Source organism: Sceloporus undulatus, chromosome 5, assembly GCF_019175285.1.
Source record: "Sceloporus undulatus isolate JIND9_A2432 ecotype Alabama chromosome 5, SceUnd_v1.1, whole genome shotgun sequence".
NCBI classification, from domain to species: Eukaryota; Metazoa; Chordata; class Lepidosauria; order Squamata; family Phrynosomatidae; genus Sceloporus; species Sceloporus undulatus.
In genome coordinates this window covers 5607302-5626594 of record NC_056526.1, presented here as the reverse complement: position 1 = coordinate 5626594, position 19293 = coordinate 5607302, and the positions used below count along the sequence as shown (strand labels likewise).

The 19293-nt window shown below is 40.9% G+C and overlaps 1 protein-coding gene across 1 annotated transcript in view; it reads left to right on the top strand.

The window, feature by feature from the left end:
- EXOC4 (exocyst complex component 4) overlaps positions 1–19293 on the top strand; it is a 496793-nt gene that overhangs the window by 32528 nt on the left and 444972 nt on the right. Inside the window, exons 2-3 of the mRNA XM_042470033.1 lie at positions 8155–8344; positions 16659–16853. Coding sequence (XP_042325967.1) covers positions 8155–8344; positions 16659–16853 — 385 coding nt within the window. The remainder of the gene's footprint in view (positions 1–8154; positions 8345–16658; positions 16854–19293) is intronic.

The following is a 19293-nucleotide window of genomic DNA, read 5'->3' as shown; positions in this document are numbered from 1 at the left end:
AGGTGTAGATTTATCAGAGTAGAAAACTCTACAGATGCTCTGAAGAGGAACCATAAGAGGCAGCAACTGCTCATCCCAGGAGGCTTGGCTGGGGTGAGTTGGCTTGCCAGTATACAACAGTTCCTCTTCATAGTCAGAGAACAACAGGTGAGAACTTGTTCTTTTGCTGTGCCTTCTCCAGCAAGCTTCCCAGGTCAATAATCAGTAGAGAGGCAGAACATCTGCTGTGTCTTTCATAGCAGCAGCTACAGAGGGCATAACAGGAGAAGCAGCAGGATATTGTCTGCTGTGTCCTCTCTAGCAGGATTTCCAAGTGAAGAAAACACACTAGTTGTAGTAGAGAAATACTAAGAAAGCAGAGGAAATCCCTTCCAGCCATAGTATAACACCAAGATTCCAGTTTCTTTTTCTTCCTCTTGTCCTCCTGCTAACTAGGCAAAGGAAACCCTTTCCTCCAGACAGCAAGATTAGAGTTTCTTCCTCCACCTCACCACTTTCTTATCAGGCAATAGAAATCGCATCTAGTAGTGCCAAAACTGCAGTTGTTTCATCCTTCCCACTCCCGCAAGTTAGGCAAGTAAACAACAACAACAGCACACTAGTTTAATCACCTTTTCTTGTGGTTCAGAACTTCATGCCAAAACTTCAAATAACCATGCCTTCTTACCTCTTCTCTTTCTTCTCTTGCCTCTCCCTCACTCAACTTTAAAGATGTGCTGGGAGAGTTAGGCATTGTGGGTGAGACTTTCATTTATCTATCTATTTATTTATGGAGAAATGTTGTACATTTGAAATGTAAATTGGGCAACACAAATGGAGGCTGGTTTGTATCCATGTGTCCTTGTAGCCAGCAAATTATTAAAACTCTTCTGAGCAGATCTTTCTGGCTGCTGCTGTTGCAAAAATTCTGCTAAAGAAGGTCGAGTTCTTTACTTTTGGGGGCATTGTCACAGGCAAGTAAATAGTACTCTAGTGCTCTTTTTGAATAAGAAATATTGTTGTGGCCCAGATACTCTTAAAAAAATAAAGACTCATACAAGCACACAATCACAGACACACATTCTATGCATTTTGATGATAAATTGATTATGAAAAGAAGTAATAGTACTACTGTGTCAGATCTCTCCTGAGGTTCTGTGTGAAATTATGGGCAAAAGATTTGAGAAAAAATGCCAATAAACTGGAATGTGCCAAATATAGTAAAAGGTTCTGGAAGCCAAGCCCTATGAAGAATAGCTAAGGTTGCTGAGTATGTTTGGCTTGGAGAAGGGAAGACTGTGAGGTTTGATGTTGTATGCCTTCAAGTCATTTTTGTTGTATGGCAACTCTAAGGTGAACCTATCGCTTAGTTCCCTTGGCAAGGGAGTATGCTATTGCCTTCCTTTGAGCCTGAGAGTATGTGATTTGCCTAAGGTCATCCAATATATTTCAGTGGTTGACCAGGGATTCGAACTATGGTCTCCTGAAGTCCTAGTCCAACATTCAAACTACTATACCATACTGATATGGTACGAACATGGTATGATAGCCATCTTCAGATAGTTCACCAAACTTGTTTTCTACTGCTTTGGAAGATACTACCTGAATCAATGTGTTTAAATTACAAGAAAGGAAAGGATGAACTTCCTCATGGTAAGAAATTTTCAACAGAGGAATAGACTGCCTCAAAAAGTGGTGGCATCTTTTTTATTGGAGGTTTTTGTGCTGAAGTTGGATGACAACCATTCAGGGATGTGTTAACTATAGTTTCCTGTGCTGATACTAGTTTGGCCCAAGTGAACCTTGAAATTCCTTCACACTGTACAATTCTGTGATTCTAATAAATTAAAATATTTTCATATTTTCATTTTAATATAGGAGTCTTTATCCTATCCTCTGCTCCACCTTACAAAGTGCCCTTAGCCATAGATCTGTAGGCTGATGTGCTGTCAGTGTTGTATAAGTTCACAGGTTTCTGTCAGCAAGTTTAAATTTTTTTTTTGTTATTTTAATCCAAAATCAGTGTACGCTCTGCATTAAGTATGTAGAGACCACCGCCACATTGGACCAGTCCTATTTTGTTTCCAGACTCTGTCGCCCAAGTTTGTTATGAGAGTGAGCAGTAGATCTGTGGAAACATCAGTTCAGGGTATTTTATGTGCTGAAAAAGCAATGGAAGTATTTGGGAATAAATATTTTAATGTTTACTTACAAACGTATAAAGAAAATACCATAGATTATAGGAACGTTCTGACATATATTAGTTTCATTCTTTTTGATGAACCCCTACTTTATTTAGTATTGTACTATCACGCTTGGCAAAAAGAAATGAGTAGAGTAAATGATCATCTTATGTTTTCTTGTTTTTTGCATGCAATGTCTTGATATATAACAAACATGACCCTGATCTCTCCTGCCTGGATTTTTCTTGTAAGCTGAAAACTAGAGACAGATTGCCCAGCCTTTTCAACCTCTTTTCAATTTCTCAGCTTTGAATGAATTTTCTCCATTAAAAAAGTACCTAAACTTACAAACATCAGTCATCATTTCCTTCTTGGTATCCACTCTATGTATATAGTGAAATGGGAACATGGCAGTGGTGTTTTCTTTTAAATTCCCATCAAAAACATTATGCTTTTTAAACCATGGCATTCTTCTGCTATCCCTTTCCATATATTTAAAAATATACAATCTGCTAGAACATGGCCACATAGTCCGAAAAACCCACAAAAAACTATAATATACAATCTGCTTTTATGAAGTTTTCACTGTGGAGAACAACTAATGATTCTATGATTCTAACATTGCAAGCATAATATACTAAGAGCTCACATTTTACCCAACATAGGCAGCTTCAGAACAGAGAGAAATAATGCAGGGTTTCTTAAAATAAAGGTCATCCTTAAAGATTAACTATAATGAACTATTAGATTTCTGTCTAAATCTGAACTGCTAGCCTTAATGGCCTGAACTAGGTGATATATATCAGGACACTGGATGTGATCAAATCAAGACTTGGCTAGATTTTATGCACTGTTCTGGTAGTTTTCAAACAGAATACAGTGTGTCTGCGTCACGTGCGGATACATTTTACGTGGCTTCCAGCTTACGTGGAGGCCGCGCGGGGAGAATAAAATAGTGCGCTTGCCAGCGGTGTCTACGTGCCACGCTGCCACATGCACGCTCCCCATTATTTCTTATGGGGCTCGAGCATAGGCAGATTTTCCCTTACGCGGGAGGATCCGGAATGAATCCCCTGCGTACGGAGAGAGCCCACTGTAGTGACTCCTAAATGTGTTTCTGAAGGATCAAGTGCAATTGTAAGCCGCTCTGAAAGTCTTTAGCGCTGAAGGACAGGGTATAAATACTGTAAAAAATAATAAATAAATGCATATGATTTCATGGGGCATTCAGCTTGGCATCACAGAGTTGGAAGGAATCTGAAAGATCAGTTAGCAAAACAGGCTGTCAGTACAGCAATCTACCATTAAGCGCGCTGCTAGGTGGCCTTCCAACTTCTGTTTAAAAAACATCAATTAAAAAAAATCTCTGGCTTGGAAACTAGGCTAGCATCCTTTTGGTTAGTCCCAACTAGAGTAGAACCAGTAGAATCAGTTGTTGAAGGGTGGGTCAACATGTGAATACATCTAACGGATTCTATAGGCGGACTCTAGCCAGGACTAAAAGTATTTTTAGGCCTTTGTGTTCTGTGGGGAGAACCTGCTCCCCTGTGATAGGCATGGTTTGTATGCACAGGCAGATATCTATTCAGAGAAGCTGCCTGAAGCCTTGTGGGAGATGAGTTGCTATTTTAGAAAACGACAATTGCTGAAGCAAATCAGTCTTACTGCAGAGTACCTTCAGTAAATATCCCCCAAGAGTTCATACACTATGCATATATATTTTATCTAGATAATGCATTGGTTTGGACATATTAATTTCTGTCGCATTTGGTTTCCAGCAAACCATCAAGTTAAAGTATACACCAGCTTTTTAATATTAATGTATTTATTATCCTGTCTTCTGTTTGCTGCACACATTTCAGAAGTTTAAAAACTGAAAAGTTTTCTTCCTAGAGCTAATGCTTGATTCTTCTTTCTTTCTCGTTTGCAAACGCCTTCTTGACTTACTTCCAACAAGCATTTTAATGGGACCACAGTGACAATTCAGATGCCCTTCATGCACTTTTAATTAGTGTCACCAGCGATGGATGTACAGTCCCTGATGATGTTAAGTGTGTGTTTTGCTATTCTGTATGGGAACATAATGCTTGGGCTGACTTCATGTACTCATACCTGTTGGCTTGGGGAAATTTTGGGTAAACCCAGATTTAAAGGTTATGGAGAACATTTTCCCGTGGAGGTGTATAATACCATGGAGATTACATGTGTATGTCAACAGGGAGCCCATAGTGTACAGTTCCTCTCCCTCCACCAGTTCTCCTCCCCTCTTCACTCTTTCAGTTTTTGTTGTTTGCTGTTCAGTGAATGAATAGAGACCTCCAAAAGCCCAATCTTCAAGTGGTTTGGCCAGGTCTTCGAAACGTAGAGCTGTGGCTTTCTTGAGTTTATCCACCTGTTATACGGCCTCCCTCTTTTTCTTTTGCCTTCCCCTTTTAATCTTTTCCAATCAATCATGTCACTTCATAATATGTCCAAAGTACAAGAGCCTTCATTTATGCATCTTAGCTTCTAGTGAGAGTTCAGGCTTGATTTCCTCTAAGACTCATTGCTTTGTCTGTTTTAGCCATTATGATATCATTGAACTCTCCTCCAGCACCACATTTCAGATGTGTTGATTTTCTTTCTGTTATCTTTTTTTCACTGTTCAGTTTTCACTCCTATACATAGAATTCAGAAATACTGTACCATAAAAAACACCTCAACTGTAAGAATCTCTTTGGTTTCGCTTCTGTATGAGGCTCAAGCAATAATAAACAAAAACCAGTAAGGGCTGAAGAAACCAATGATTTTAGTAAAAAAGAAAATTAATTTATTTAATCTTCTCTAGTCCTTCTTTATGTTAAAGGGACATAAAGTACTCATTCCATAAAAAGAACTGAGAAAAAGAAACTAAGTCCAGGAATTACAATGATCTGATATTGTACATCAGTGGGTCACAAGCTATCTGATGTGAGTGAACTGGCATTTTCCCCACCGAATGGGCCAGGGACTGGTACTTTACTTGTATCCATTGGCTGCAACTTTTCTGGAAACTTGCTATGGTCTGGTAACCAGTGCTTTGTGACCAAACTGGTGGTCTATACACCACAAATTTGAGTAGCACTATTGTAGAGTCTTACATAAAGATCTACTCTCTACATAGTATTTAGAAATACATTTTATAAATCATTCTAAAATTTTTCAAATTTTTTGTTGCAAAAGTGAGACTTTGGGAGGGAGTTGTTTTTTTTCCTATTTTTTTTTCCTAGGGCTACTCAGTTCTGTCGGAGTACCAAAAAACAAATTCAGTGATTATTTATAATGGTAGTGTTCTTAATTTGGTCTTTGATTATAAATGCTGTCTTATTAATGTTACACACCCAGAGTTTTCAGATTATCATTTGAAAGAGGATGTATCCACTTGAGCATTTCAGATTTGGAATGTCCTAATAAGGAGGTATCGAATTCTGGTCTTCTTGGGGCTGTTCAGACAGTCCCAAAGGGCCGTCATGGAGCCGCCCCTGTTTCAGCCAGATTGGGGCTGCGGCAACCACATGCGGCAGCCCTGATCTGGCCTTTCCAGGGTGTCATAGCCACGTTGCTGCCTTTTGGCAGCACCCCTTTGGCGCTGCGTCATATGCATGCAACGCCAGAGGAGTGCCATGATGCCGTGTGGAGTGATGCGTGGCATCATTGCACTCTTGGGGGCAGAGTTGGGGCATGTGTCATGTGGACCCGATGCCTGACTTCGCCCCTAGGCTGGCCTTTAATGGCCGGTCTGAACACGGCCCTTGTTCTTACTCCTAATGTCTGCAATGAACCCCTTTTGGTCCTTTTGGGACACTTGAGCAGTCATTTCCTCTCTGCTTTCTCATCATGTAATTCTTGTAGATCTCTTTTCATCCACTCTGTACTGCAGGTGTGTTACTTCAGAAATAAAAGTTATTTGTATACAATTGGCCCCCACTTTCTTCTCTGTTTCTCCATTGTATTTCAGTCTTCTTAACCTTGTCATATTTTCAGTTGTTTTAACAAGTCCAGAAATGAAAACCAAGATTGAACAAGAGTTGAAAGCTATTCTGACCTTCAGTGATTTTCCCTTCAAACTATCAGATTCTTCCTAACCATCTGAAAAAGACATTGAAAAGGAAATAGACAAACACTTGATCCCAAACATGGGTGATTGGCAATTGAAAGAGGTGATAGCCCAGGTCCATTCTGCTTGATGGCTACTCTTAAATGTTATGGTCCTTTTGAAATTACTGTACTGTACGAAAAAAAAAAAAAGCAAATCTGAGCTGAAAGTCCTTGAGGCTGGAACAATATTGTCATTCCTGGTTTTGGTATCTATTTAGTTTTTAAATTTGCCCCAGCTTTTTACTACAGAAATAAAGCTCAAGGCAGCTAACAACATCATTGAACAAAGTAAGAGAAGGTTCTCTGCTATGTGCCCATCTAGAGGATCTATGCAAAAGATAGTTTTTGAGATCCATAGAAGTTCATGTTTGGATGTTTTCTCTACAGTAGTATGAAAGTAAGTTTGCTAAAAAATTTGAAGCCACAAGCAAAGCAAACTCAAATCTCAGCTTCTGGAGGAAGCTGAGACTTGCTAGTTCCAAAAAGTTCTGAATCGTTCAGGGAATCGAAAATTATCAAACTCACCTAGAAATAATGAAATACAATAACACATTAATTTCTTCTAAGACCCATTGCTTTGTCTTTTTAACAATTCATGGTATCCCTAGAACTCTCCTTCAGCACCACCATTAAAAGTGTTTTTTAGTATCTGCTTTTTTGCATATCATCTGGACCATGGTTTTGAGCTTGCTGTTTTCAAATATTTTAAGGGCAAGAAATTTATTCTATTATTAAGCCTCACAGCAATATAAATGTGCTCGGTGTTGAATGTCTGTGAATTCATCTGGTGTTACCATCTAAGTGGCTTGAAGCAAGGATGGAGGTGTTTGGGAGGAGCATATATGTGTGTGGCAAGTGTGCACTTATAGTAAATTTCAACAGGATTTAACACTGTCTCATGTCTGAAAGAAGTCCCAGATCTTGTAGACCTCTTTGTTTGAAAGAGAACAATTTTCTGGATGCTGGAGTACAGGTTATAGAACAAAGGACACGGTTGTACTCGTGTTTTGTTGGTAGACTGCTCATGGACATCTGACTGACCAGTGTGTGAATAGATTATTGGACTAGGTAGACCCTTGGTCTGACCTAGCATGGTTCTTCATATGCAATCAGTTCATTTTTAAAAAAAAGTCCCCTCTAGAACCTCTACGAAATAGAATTCAGGATACAACTCACTTACCTCCTGAAAAAAATAAAATAGAACCTGTGTTAGAAGCAACAGAAAACATTAACCAGCTCTACAGTAATCACTGAATGGTGCTACCAGCTGAAATAAAAAAGTTTTTAACCTGACATTGGAAAGGAATACATAGTTGGCACCAGGACTGACTCTCTTGGGAGAGCGTTCCAAAGTTGGGGTACCACTACAGAAAAGATCCTTTCTTTTGTACCGGCCTGATGCACATCTGCTGTGGGAGAGACATGGAGAAGGACTTCTTCTGAAGATCTTTAGGCAGCAATTGGCCCTTCAGTCTATCAACTCTGTTCTTCCTCCTTCTGTTTGCCACACCTGTTTATATTTTGTACTTTGAATATCTTTGCTGTGTGCTGAGTCTTTTGTTTCACTTGCACAGTCTTATATAACCTACAAAAAGAGTCATACAATTGCAATGCAAATTCCATTCAGATGTGATGAAGAGTTAAAATTTTTAATCCTTTTTAGCCTATTTGCATGGATTTCTGAAGGACCTCTCATGTGTACATTGTCTGGGCAGTGATGGGCCTTCGCAACAGGGAAGAGTTCTGAAAACAATATGAATTTAAATAAGCATATGAATGATAAGAACCAATAAAGTAGTTGGACCTTTCCAAACAGAACTGCTTCTGTTCTGTGAATCCATTCCTTCAATTCTGTTTTTTGCTTTGTGTTTGTCAGGACACTCTCCACCAGCGATGATGTCGAGGACAGGGAGAATGAAAAGGGCCGCCTGGAAGAGGCATATGAGAAATGTGATCATGATCTGGATGAACTGATTGTTCAGCACTACACTGAACTCACAACTGCCATCCGCACCTACCAAAGCATCACCGAGCGCATTACTAACTCACGCAACAAGATCAAACAGGTAAAAAGAGGGCCAGGCTGGGTAGAAAAAGCAAAACTCCCTACCAATGTGTGCTTGGCTTTTCAAGCCTGTACTTATGCTTATAAATAAATATAAAATGTTCACTTCTAGATATACAGTTTCCTGCTAAAAACGTTCCCAAAGTGAAGTACTGTATGGAATATAGTAAAATTGCCAAAATCACCCCCAGTGTTTTTGGAATTCAGAGCTGAGTGCTGATCCTTATACAAGCGTTTGTTCTTGATGTGTGCCTTGAAGCCATGTCCAACTTATGGCAACCCTATCATGGAGGTTTCGTAGCAAGGTTTGTTCGGAGGAGATTTGCCATTGCCTTTTCCTGAGGCTGAGGGTGTGTGACTTGCCTAAGGTCACCCCCTGGGTTTCATGGCCAAGCTGGGAATCAAACCCTGGTCTCCAGAGTTGTAGTCCAACACTCAGACCGCTATGTTGTGCTGGCTCTTTTTATCCAAGACTACATCACTCTGGCTCTCCTTATACAAGACTTTGTGTGAAGTCTTTTTACACCTGATTTGCCCACACTTTTCCTCCTTGATCTCTGTCTAGCTGGAAGTATTTTTTAGCACCATTGACATTGAGAGGATGGTGAAGGAAGGTTGTTGTTTTTTGTTTTCTTATGCAAACCTTGCCTGGCCTGGTTGGTTCATTTCATAGCTTTATATTAATTTTAAATTAAAGGTTTGCTGAAACTGTTCTTGTTTGGGGTACAGGAATCTACTCCTCTTCTCATTTTATTTTTGCTTCTGCTACCAGATTTTCTGTCGGAGAAGTAATGCACAGGAACACTTTATCAACAGAGGCATACATGTGCAGCCAAAATTGCACAATATATCCCCCCTCCCTCAAATAGGTCAGCATGCTTGGGGAAAACTTAAAGATCTGTAGAAATGGATACTTTTTTTTTAATAAATGAGAAGGAATTCATACACAACTATCTCTTTTTGGGTTCCAAAACTTTCCTGCTCTCTATAGCTACCCACTCCATAAAGGAGGAGCATTGAAGTTTCCCGCTTGACTAGCTGAGGATCTGAACAACATACACCTCCCGAAGGCCTAAAATGAAGAAATAACTATTGGGAGACAAGATAGATTTCAGAAATTTCTTCCCTCTTGTGAGCAGCATTTTGTTACGGGGCCTTAGTTGTTCATTCTCCTTCCTTTTTTAAAAAAAACAGCTAAAGATCCAGGAGCAAACAAAATCTTTCAGCACAAGGTTCAGTAGCAGCCTTCAGATTGTATGAAAGGCTTCCAAAATTTGATTTACTTGGTGACAGAAGCTAGCTAAAACAGTTTGGAAATGAATTCTGCAAAGTAAGTGCCATAACTGAGAAGATCCTTTTCCTCACTGTTGCCAAGTTTACTTAAAAGCAGAGCAGTACAGGGCTTCTGCAGCAGATTTCATTGAAAAATGAGGAAGTGTTTTCCTTTGTTTGCTGCTTCATAGAGCTGTTATGACAATGTCTTAAGAAATCTGAAGTGGGTCCATTGTTCATTGGAACAAGGCTTTAAAATGTATGGTTAAAACTACACTGCAAATATGAATCAAGGAATAGTTTACATCTCACAGGGACATCTAAAATTGAATAACTGTTTTTGAAGCAGTGTCCCTTGCAGACAAGTCAACAGTGGTTAATTTCTCCTAAGAGTTTGGACTCTAGCTTACTCAAAATCTGCATCCCACAGGCAACTATATTTAGGCAAGCTGCAACTGAAAGATGCCATACATGTTTCCAGTATTTTTTGCTAGCTATGTCCTTGGGTGAGCTATGGGGTTCAGAAGTAGAAGTAAGGCATACTTCAGTTTGAGAGAACATGCCTTGCATCCATGTTTGCTCCCCAGTACCAAGTGAAATGGTTCATAGCATAGCTGAGAAGAGATTTTTCTGTAATTCCTTGGAGAAGGACAGTATGAAGCTAAATGGAATGTGTGCTCAAAAAAAGACAGATCTATGTGTTCCAAAGGCTCTGGGGCTGGTTGCTGGTGTGTCCTGACTCATAGGTCCTGCGGGTGGGGTCTTGGGAATCTGGGGATGAGAGTTTAGGTGTCCAAGTTAAAGGCAAGCCAGGTTATAGAAGCAGAGGTGTCTGAATGAATATTTGCCCAGTTAGTTGTTTTTCGATCCAGGGACTTCATTATCTAGTTGCCTAAAATGTGATGATGACACCTAAAATTTAGAATTACTTCTTCAGGCTGAGGTAGGATAATGAATTAAAAAAAACTGTTTAAGTTATGATTCTTATGGCTGAAATATTTTTAGCTCTGTCTGGATACTTGGTACTGTGTAAGTGCCGAAAATCAGTAAGCCCAGCAGAAAGTTTATACAGAGGGAGATCCAGTGATGTGGAATGTCTGTGGACCAGAGTAAAACTTTATGTGGAACTGCATGTGTGCAGAGTACCACAGTAGATACAAAGTGGGATGAGGACAATGTAAGTAGAACCTAATGGTTCTTTTATCCCAGGAAGGGAAGGTGGCTTATTTCAGACTGGCATTCTGCAAACAAAAGGACATTGCCCCTCTTGAGATCAAAACATGGCAACCCCCTTTTGAACTTTCAATTTCATTTAGTGTTTTCAAAGGGGAGCTGGGCTAGTCTGATCCCTTCCAAGGGTATGAGTTCATTTCAGGGATTTATATACAAAGCTAAACTCTCTGTGAAGACAGAGATCAATTACATGAAATTTGAAATAAACCATAGCCCTGGCTTACTCAATACAATTAAACTCTGCACAGGTCAAAAGAAAATGTATGGGCATAGTGACCTTGAGGGTACCCCCTTAAAATAACCAGAGAGGATGAAGGACCTTTTGGTATTTACTGTTCCTGATTAGATTCAGTCAACATGTATTGAAGGGGCTTTTCTTTAACCTCTGGAGAAGTGACAGACAGCATATTAGCTCTAATTTTCCCCAACTCTTTCTCTCCAGATTGATCTTTTAAATTAGCAGCCTTTCCTTTTTTGTGTTCCTTCTCTCTCTCCATAAAGAGATAGATTTTGCAGACCTGGAAGAAGTTTTTTCATCATGTGTGTATTGTCCAGACATCTTTGCCGGTGTCCTTGGAGAAATGGAATGGAGGGGAGTAAAGGGGGGAGATTAGAGATTGGCTTTGCTGTTTGCTTTTTCTTACCTTGTGTGTGTGTGTGTGTGTTTAAAATATACAGTACTTATCCCTGAAAGGTCAGTGTGGGTTATCAGTATTTTTAAAAAAATGCTAACCTTCTCCTCAGCCCTGGGAGGTGTCCGAGAGCAAGAGGGAGAGGGAACATGTCAAAGCCAAAGCTAAAGCAAGGTCATATATTCAGCATAATATTCTAAACTTCTTCTGTTTTCTTTTACATTTTAGTACCCAAAGGGGAAAATATAACCTGTGAAAAGATTACATTTTCAAAAAAAATTGGCTGTCTAACTTATTAACTAACTTAATTAAGTTATACACTCATCTTTAGTGTGATTTTCTTTGGCTCAGATGTCAGCATGATGTGGAGTTTGTTGTCTTGTTGTTACCTCCTGGTTCTCAGATGGGACCATCTGGATTTTCCATCTGAATTTATGAAACTATCTGAATATCATTGATGGAACCACCTGGGTACTGTTATTTCCCTAGTCACCAATTAAGCCATTTGAACATTTACCGTATATATTCGACTGTAAGCCGACCTCGTGTAAGTCGAGGGCAAGTTTTGAGGCCAAAATTATGGATTTTGTTATGACCCATGGATAGTTGAGGTATAACTTTGGTATATATAGCAAAGGATCTAAAGGATGAAGCAAAGCAAAACAATGTCAAAGAACTTACAAACTTCCAGCAGACATAACTCTTTGTGTTTACTCTTAAGGCTGGATTGATGAGAGAATAATAGGGGTCAGTGCTTCCAAGGCAGATTATACTCTTGTTTTTCACTAGGGGATGGTTCCTTCTTTTAAATAAAAGTTAAGAAACAATACTTACATTGATCCACTTACTCAGTTTTTTGAGTCAATTTTTGACCTAAATTTCTAGACTTATACATGAGTATATACAGTAGGTGTTTGTCCTGAGCTCTCCACAAGTGTTTGCTGGAAGGGCATCCAGAAGATTTTCCTCTAAGGGACTGCTTTCTGCCCCAAAAGGATTTTTGGTAAAGGCAATGCCATGAAGACAATTGGGAGCTGCCTATGAGCAGCTGAGTGGCATATTCTGGATTGGATTTGTAGGAAAGTTATGAAAAGGGTGACCACCATTGTTTTGGGTAGAGTTTAGGATACACTTAAGCTGTTACTGTACTTGTAAAATTGGCAGTCCAGTTAGATAGGCCTGTTACAGACTGCCAAAATAAAGCTGCTTCGGGTCTCTTTGGAGGTATGCTGTTTAAATGATGCATGGGTCCTACGAGTCTGGAGGTCGCGCCAAAGCCACACTCCATTCCTAAGCACTGAAGTGCAGCTTTGGTGCAGCTTCTGGATTCTTAGGATGCATGCATCATTTAAACAGCATACCTCCAAAGAGACCCGAAGCAGCTTTATTTTGGCAGTCTGTAACAGGCCATAGATACACACTAAATTGATTGATTGATTTGATTACAACTGGTCTTTCTCCCAAATTGGGATCTAAAGGGGCTTACAACAGTTTAAAGCCTTAGGGGAAGAGGCACCTCCTCCTTTCTGAAACTACTAAAGGAATGAAACCTAGGCATGTTTTCTTTTTAGATGCCAGGAGCTACTGGGTACTCAGACCTTTGCTCTCTGTTACATGGGTGTTGCTTGTGTTGATGATTCTACAGCAGCATCCTATAAACTTTGAGGCTGGAAGCCAAAGAGCTACTTTTTAGGGGCATGCAATTTAGGATTTGGGGCTCCCTCTTCCCTTTAAGCAACAAAGCCCTGTACCATGTAACACACTGCTTTTGAAAGCTATTGTCAGAAATGGTGGGTCTCTGTTTTTGTGTGTCAGGTGTGGAAGTAGTTTTGAGTATCTTTTTGTATCCTGGCCAGAGTCAAGAAAAGCTGTGGCCTTTTGTTGCCATTGTTGCCCTTTTCCATTAAAAGCAAATTGGGCTTTGCAACCTTTCACAGCAGCAGCAGCAGCAGCGTGGATGTGTATGAGATCAGGTTCCTTTAAACACATTTTCATGTATTTGATGTGTTTCCATATTCGCGTTTCAACGTGTTTCATTTTCCACCTACTAATAACAACCCCACAAGGGAGGTGTTGCTCGCCTGTCAGCCATCTGTCAAAGCAGGCAGGTGGAGCCAGGTTTGGAGGGGAGCTGGATTTTCAACTAGACCAGAAGGGATAGCATTATTACCTGGCTGCAGTTCACACCATTTTAGGTTAAAGATATTAGGCAGAGGCCAACAAAACATAGTGAAATTAATAGAAGTGTAATGATAGCTATGGCTGAATCCCATTCCATTACTTTCAGTGGGATATAAATATGTAGGGAGTCTGCTTCCATTCTTAAGCAATGTATGCACAATCAGTCTTCCATTGATCTCTTACCTTCTGCTATAAGGAAGTTGTTTGCTTCCAATTACAGTATTTCAGGAAGTGTTGCATAGTGTATATATGTTGCCTCCAAAAACCAACTTTTGGAGAACAAGAGTCTATATAGGGTTAGGCCCAACTGTTGCTTTTTAAAATCCTGTTGCAAACTTGCCTGATTCTAAGATGAATGATTTATAGCAGCATCTTAACCTCTTCTATATGGACTGGCTTTGGGAGAAGCCAATAGAAGGGACTGTTGTTTTTTTAACAGTACTATGTTTTATACTGCTTACCGTAATTGGTCGGTTTATAGTTATGGCTAGATGATTGCAGCCAAAAACTTGACTAGTTATTTTAGACTGATTTATGTATATAATTCCTTGCTTCTGCTTTTTTATGCTCTCTTCCCATCCTGAGTTTGTTGTTCTTGGTTTCTTTTCCTCCTCCTCCTAGAATCATCCCTATAGATCTTTAGGAGATATGTCAGTTTATATTTTGAGAAGTGAAAACCAATCTGTTTTTCTGTATTGCTCCCTTTCCAAACTTCTCCTCATTTCTTTTGCTTGCTTGTGTGACTTGATCTTCTGCCTTCTTTGGTCAGTCTAGCTTCTGCTCTCCTAGCTTTTTTCTGCATTAGTTCCAATTCCTCCAGGTTTACTCAGCTTCTTCAAAGATTGCACTGTCTCTCCCATGTTAGAGGTTTCGCTGCCTTCACCAAATCCAAATAACTGTTGTTATTAGTTTTTAATCATTTTCTGCCCTTTCTGTGCCTTCTAGGCAGAACAGGATGTAGAGCTGAAGAAAAATTGGACTGGATAAGACCAAACAAATTGAAACTTAATCCAGACAAGACAGAGGTGCTCAGGTCACTTGGGTAGATCAAGGAATAAGGGTTCAGCGTTAATTGGATGGGGTTACACTCCCCTTGAAATCTTAGGCTCGTAGCTTGGATGTTCTTCTGGATTTAACTGAGTCTGGTTGCCCAGGTTTCAGGAATGACCAGGAGTGCATTTGCACAGTTAAAACTAGTGCAGCAGCTTCGCCCATTTCTTGAGACTTCAGATCTAGTTATGATGACACATGCCTTGTTTATATTCCATTTGGGCTGCTGTAAAGAAGCATGGCGTAGTGGTTTGAGTGTTGGACTGTGACTCTGGAGGTCAGCTTCCAGCTCGGCCATCAAACCCACTAGATGACCTTGGGCAAGTGACATGCTCTCAGCCCCAGGGGCAAACTTCCTCTAAACAATTCTTGCCAAGAAAACCCCATGATAGGTTCACCTTAGGGTCACTGTAAGGTGGAAATAACTTGAAGGCACACAAAGCACTGGGACTGCCTTTGGAAACTATGTTTTATACTGCTTATTGTATAAAGGAGTCCAAAATGCTGCAGCAGAATGCTTACTAGAGCCAGTTATAGGGGGCATATAACTCCCTTGTTAAACAGCTTTACTGGCTACCAGGTTATTTCCAGGCACAATTCAAAGTGCCTCTCATGACCTATATGGCTTTGGCCCATATGAACCTGGCAGAATTCTAAGATCTGCAGGGGGAGGCTTTTTCTTGGTCCCGCCACCATCACAGGCTCATCTGCTGAGGACATGAAAGAGGGCCTTCTCAGTGGCTACTCCCACCCCCTGGGACTCCCTCCCACAGGAGGCTAAGCTGGCCCCCTCCCAGCTTTCATTTTGCCAGCAAAGACATATTTGTTTAAGCAGGCTTTTAATGTGTAGTTGCTCTCAGGGAGACCTCCTATTGTGTGATGTGTTTATTTTTTAAAAACTTTTGTATCCTTTTAAAATAAATTTTATACTGGTTTAAATGAGATACTTTTAATTGTTTTTAAGGGAAGGTAATGGCAAACCTCCTCTGAACAACCTTCCCATGATAGGCTCACCTTAGGATCATCATAAGTCGGAAATGACTTGAAGGCACATAACAACAATAGACATCCGTTTTGACTGATTCCTTCTGTGAGCCGCCTTTGGTCCCAATCTGGGAGAAAGGTGGTATATAAATGAAAATCAGTCAATCAATAAATATTGTGTGTGTGTGTTTCACTTTGTTAGTCCTTCCTCTACCATACAATGGTCTGAAGTGTGGGAGCTGGTGTATGGATGGTCCAGGTTTGTGATGTTGGTGGGTAAATCCTGATAGACTTTAAATCCCTTGTTGCACTGAGGAATGTTTCTCCCTAGTGCTCCAGTCAACCATGTCCTTATTAATTGTATTTTATTCCATTCTTCTGCTTGTTTCCCATCCATTTCCCAAATCACTTGGCACTAAGCATGATTGGTCCTTATTGGATTTTTTTTAATGCAGGTATCTCTTCTTCGTTTGCTTGCTTTTTTGTACTTCTACAAACCTTGTAGAGCTAGTGTGGTGTAGTGGTTTGTGTTTTGACCTAGGGCCCTAGAGACCAGAGTTCAAATTCCTTCTTGGACATGAAAACCGGTTGGGTGATCTTGGTCAGATCTCACTCTCAGCTTCGGAAGAAGGCAATGGCAAATCTCTTCTGACCAAATCTTGCTAAGAAAATGCCATGATAGGATCACCTTAGGGTTGCCATATGCTGGAAATGGCTTGAAGGTGGACAGCAACAACAGCTACAACACCTTAAAGCAGCCTTGAAACTCCTGGTACCTTTCTCTTCTCCTTGAGTGCTGTAGCTTTTGGCTACATAAGCCATAGAACCCAACACTTGAATACAGGGAAGTGAAGGGGTATTGACTGTACTGTAATTCCACTTGGCTAGTGAATCTCAACCATTCCTGTTGCTAATACAGAAGCTGTTTTACTCACCCGAGCTCTTTTGTGCTGCCCTTTACAGGTCAAGGAGAATCTGCTGTCTTGCAAGATGCTTTTGCATTGCAAGCGTGACGAGCTGCGCAAGCTGTGGATTGAAGGCATTGAACACAAGCATGTCCTGAATTTGTTGGATGAGATTGAGAACATCAAGCAAGTGCCCCAGAAGCTGCAGCAGTGCATGGCCAGCAAGCACTACCTTACAGCCACAGATATGCTGGTAAGGGACAATAGCTGGTGCTTGACAGACAGCTGTCTGATAAGTGTTTGCTGGATCTGCTATCTGGGTTTGAGTAATTAGATCTGCCATTTACTCCTCTGCTGTATTGTTCTCCTTGCCTTTCTCTTTTGCCCTCTTCTGTCACTCACTTCTCTCCCCTCCTACCATCTTCAGTCTATTAACCTCTTTGGCTGCTTTGAAAGCTTTACTGACTTTGACCCTATGTCCTTAACCTCTCTTCCTGTCCTCTCCTCAATTGTCTGTGGCTTCCACTTCTAGCCTCTCCCCCTTCTCTCTTCATTTCTGTCACTATCATCTTTGCCCCTAAGGATTCAGCCAGCTTTCTTGTCCTTGTTTCCGCACACCAGTCTTTTAGGCAACTGCAGCTTCCTTCCTGTTCTCCCTTTTCTTCTTTCTACTTTTGTCAGTTACTCCAGAATGGTTCTTTCATTGCAGTAATGACACCTCTGATGTCTCTGCACTGCATCTCAGTTGTCCTCCCCATTTATCCTAAACTTCAAGATCTAATATCTAAGAATCACTATCTTTTGGCCTTTATATATGGATTGTTGAGGGGAGAGCCAGTGTGCTGCAGTGGTTTGAGTATTGGACTAGGATTCTGGGGGACCAGGATTTGATTCCCTGCTTAGCCATGGAAGCCTACTGGGAGACCTTGGGCAAGTCACACTTGCTCAGCCTCAGAAGAAGGCAATGGCAGACCTCCTGTGACTGAACAGTTTTACTCCAGGAGCTTTTGATACAGACTCATTATCTGTCCACGAGCATGTCATTTTCAGTAAGCTCCAGCAACACAAGATCCTTATTGTCCTCATCAGAGGTTCCTGTCACTTGGGAACTCTCCTCTTTACCATCATTAATTAACAATTTTCAAACATGTTTTCCATTCCTAGTCCTGAGTTGTACCTAATGTGTCAATCTAATGAATTGGTTAATTGGTAATCAGTTGACCACTTTGGCAAACTCTGGATGCAGGCCAGCCAAAGCACAGCTAAAAAGCCTCATGTCAATCCCTGCGCAGCCCTAGACTTCCTGGATACTCTCTAATTTACCACCCCATTGGCTGAAAATGGCAGATTGTACCTATCAGAACTTCAGAGGAGGGCAGTTTACCATTTATTAAATATCTCACAAAACTACAAATCCCAAGATTCAGTGTGGTGTTAAACTGCATTATTTGTGCAGTGCAGTTTCAGCCAAGGCTGTTTTTGTGAACCATATTCTTCTACGTCTCCTTTTCTCAAAAGAGGGGGTTAATTGCCTATTTTGGAAGCCTCCAGGAGTAATATGAAGACTTGCATCTGAGGAAGTAGACTTAAGTCTACGAAAGCTCATGCTGCCATCTTCTTTCATAGAATCATAGAGTTGGAAGAGACCCCAAGGGCCATCCAGTCCAACCCCCTGCCATGCAGGAACTCTCAATCAAAGCATCCCTGACAGATGGCCATCCAGCCTCTGCTTAAAGACCTCCAAAGGAGACTCCACCACACTCTGAGGGAGTGTGTTCCACTGTCGAACAGCCCTTACTGTCAGGAAGTTCCTCCTAATGTTGAGATGGAATCTCTTTTCCTGCAGCTTGCATCCATTGCTCTTTCTTTCAGTTAGTGTCCAGGAGTAATAATTCCCCTTTTAAACAGGTTTCATTTTCTGTTTCTAAAAAAGGGAGTCTGGAGGAAAGATAACTTTTAAATGACAAACCTTGCTCCCTCCCCCCTTCCCAGATGCCTGGGGAATCTAGTTGCTTTTTGGGGGTAGTGGGAATGGGGCAAGGGAGTTGGTGAGTGTGTGTCCATCAGGATCCAGTGGACAACAAGCATGACTCCTAGGTCCTCACAAATTGTCCATCTGGGCTCTGTCTGGCATAGCATTTTCAATTTGTAAATAATTTTGTGTATGTTGCTGCTGCATCTTCCCTAGTTCCAATTTGGAGACTGAGGCGCGTTACAGACGGGCAAAAAGGGGTGTGCTCATGACGTCATGAAGGTATAGCCTTGAGACGGCCCTTACCTGAATGCCGCCATGAACGCGCCGCCTGTACGCCCCAAGCGGGAAGAAGCGGCATTAAAAAGGTGCCACTTTTTTCCGCTTCTTTTCTATATACTGCACAACTGCGCATCTCCGTCTGTAAGCTGCTACACCGGTACGCCACAATTGTCACGCCGCAAATTTAAGTTGCCAATTTAAAGGCTCCGAGTCAGAGTCGGGGTCCTGGAACATGCGCAGTTTGCACCAAGGCTCTAATTAGAGCGTCAGATGCCATGCAGATGTGGAAGCTGCGGTGCAGCTGCACTCTATTTTAATGCTCGTAACCCTAACCCTAGAGCAACATGTACGCATGCGCTGCTAGAATTGTGGAAAGTTTGGAATTTAAAGTGAACCCCTACACACATTCCTGCGCCATTTTCACCTAACAATAAAAAAA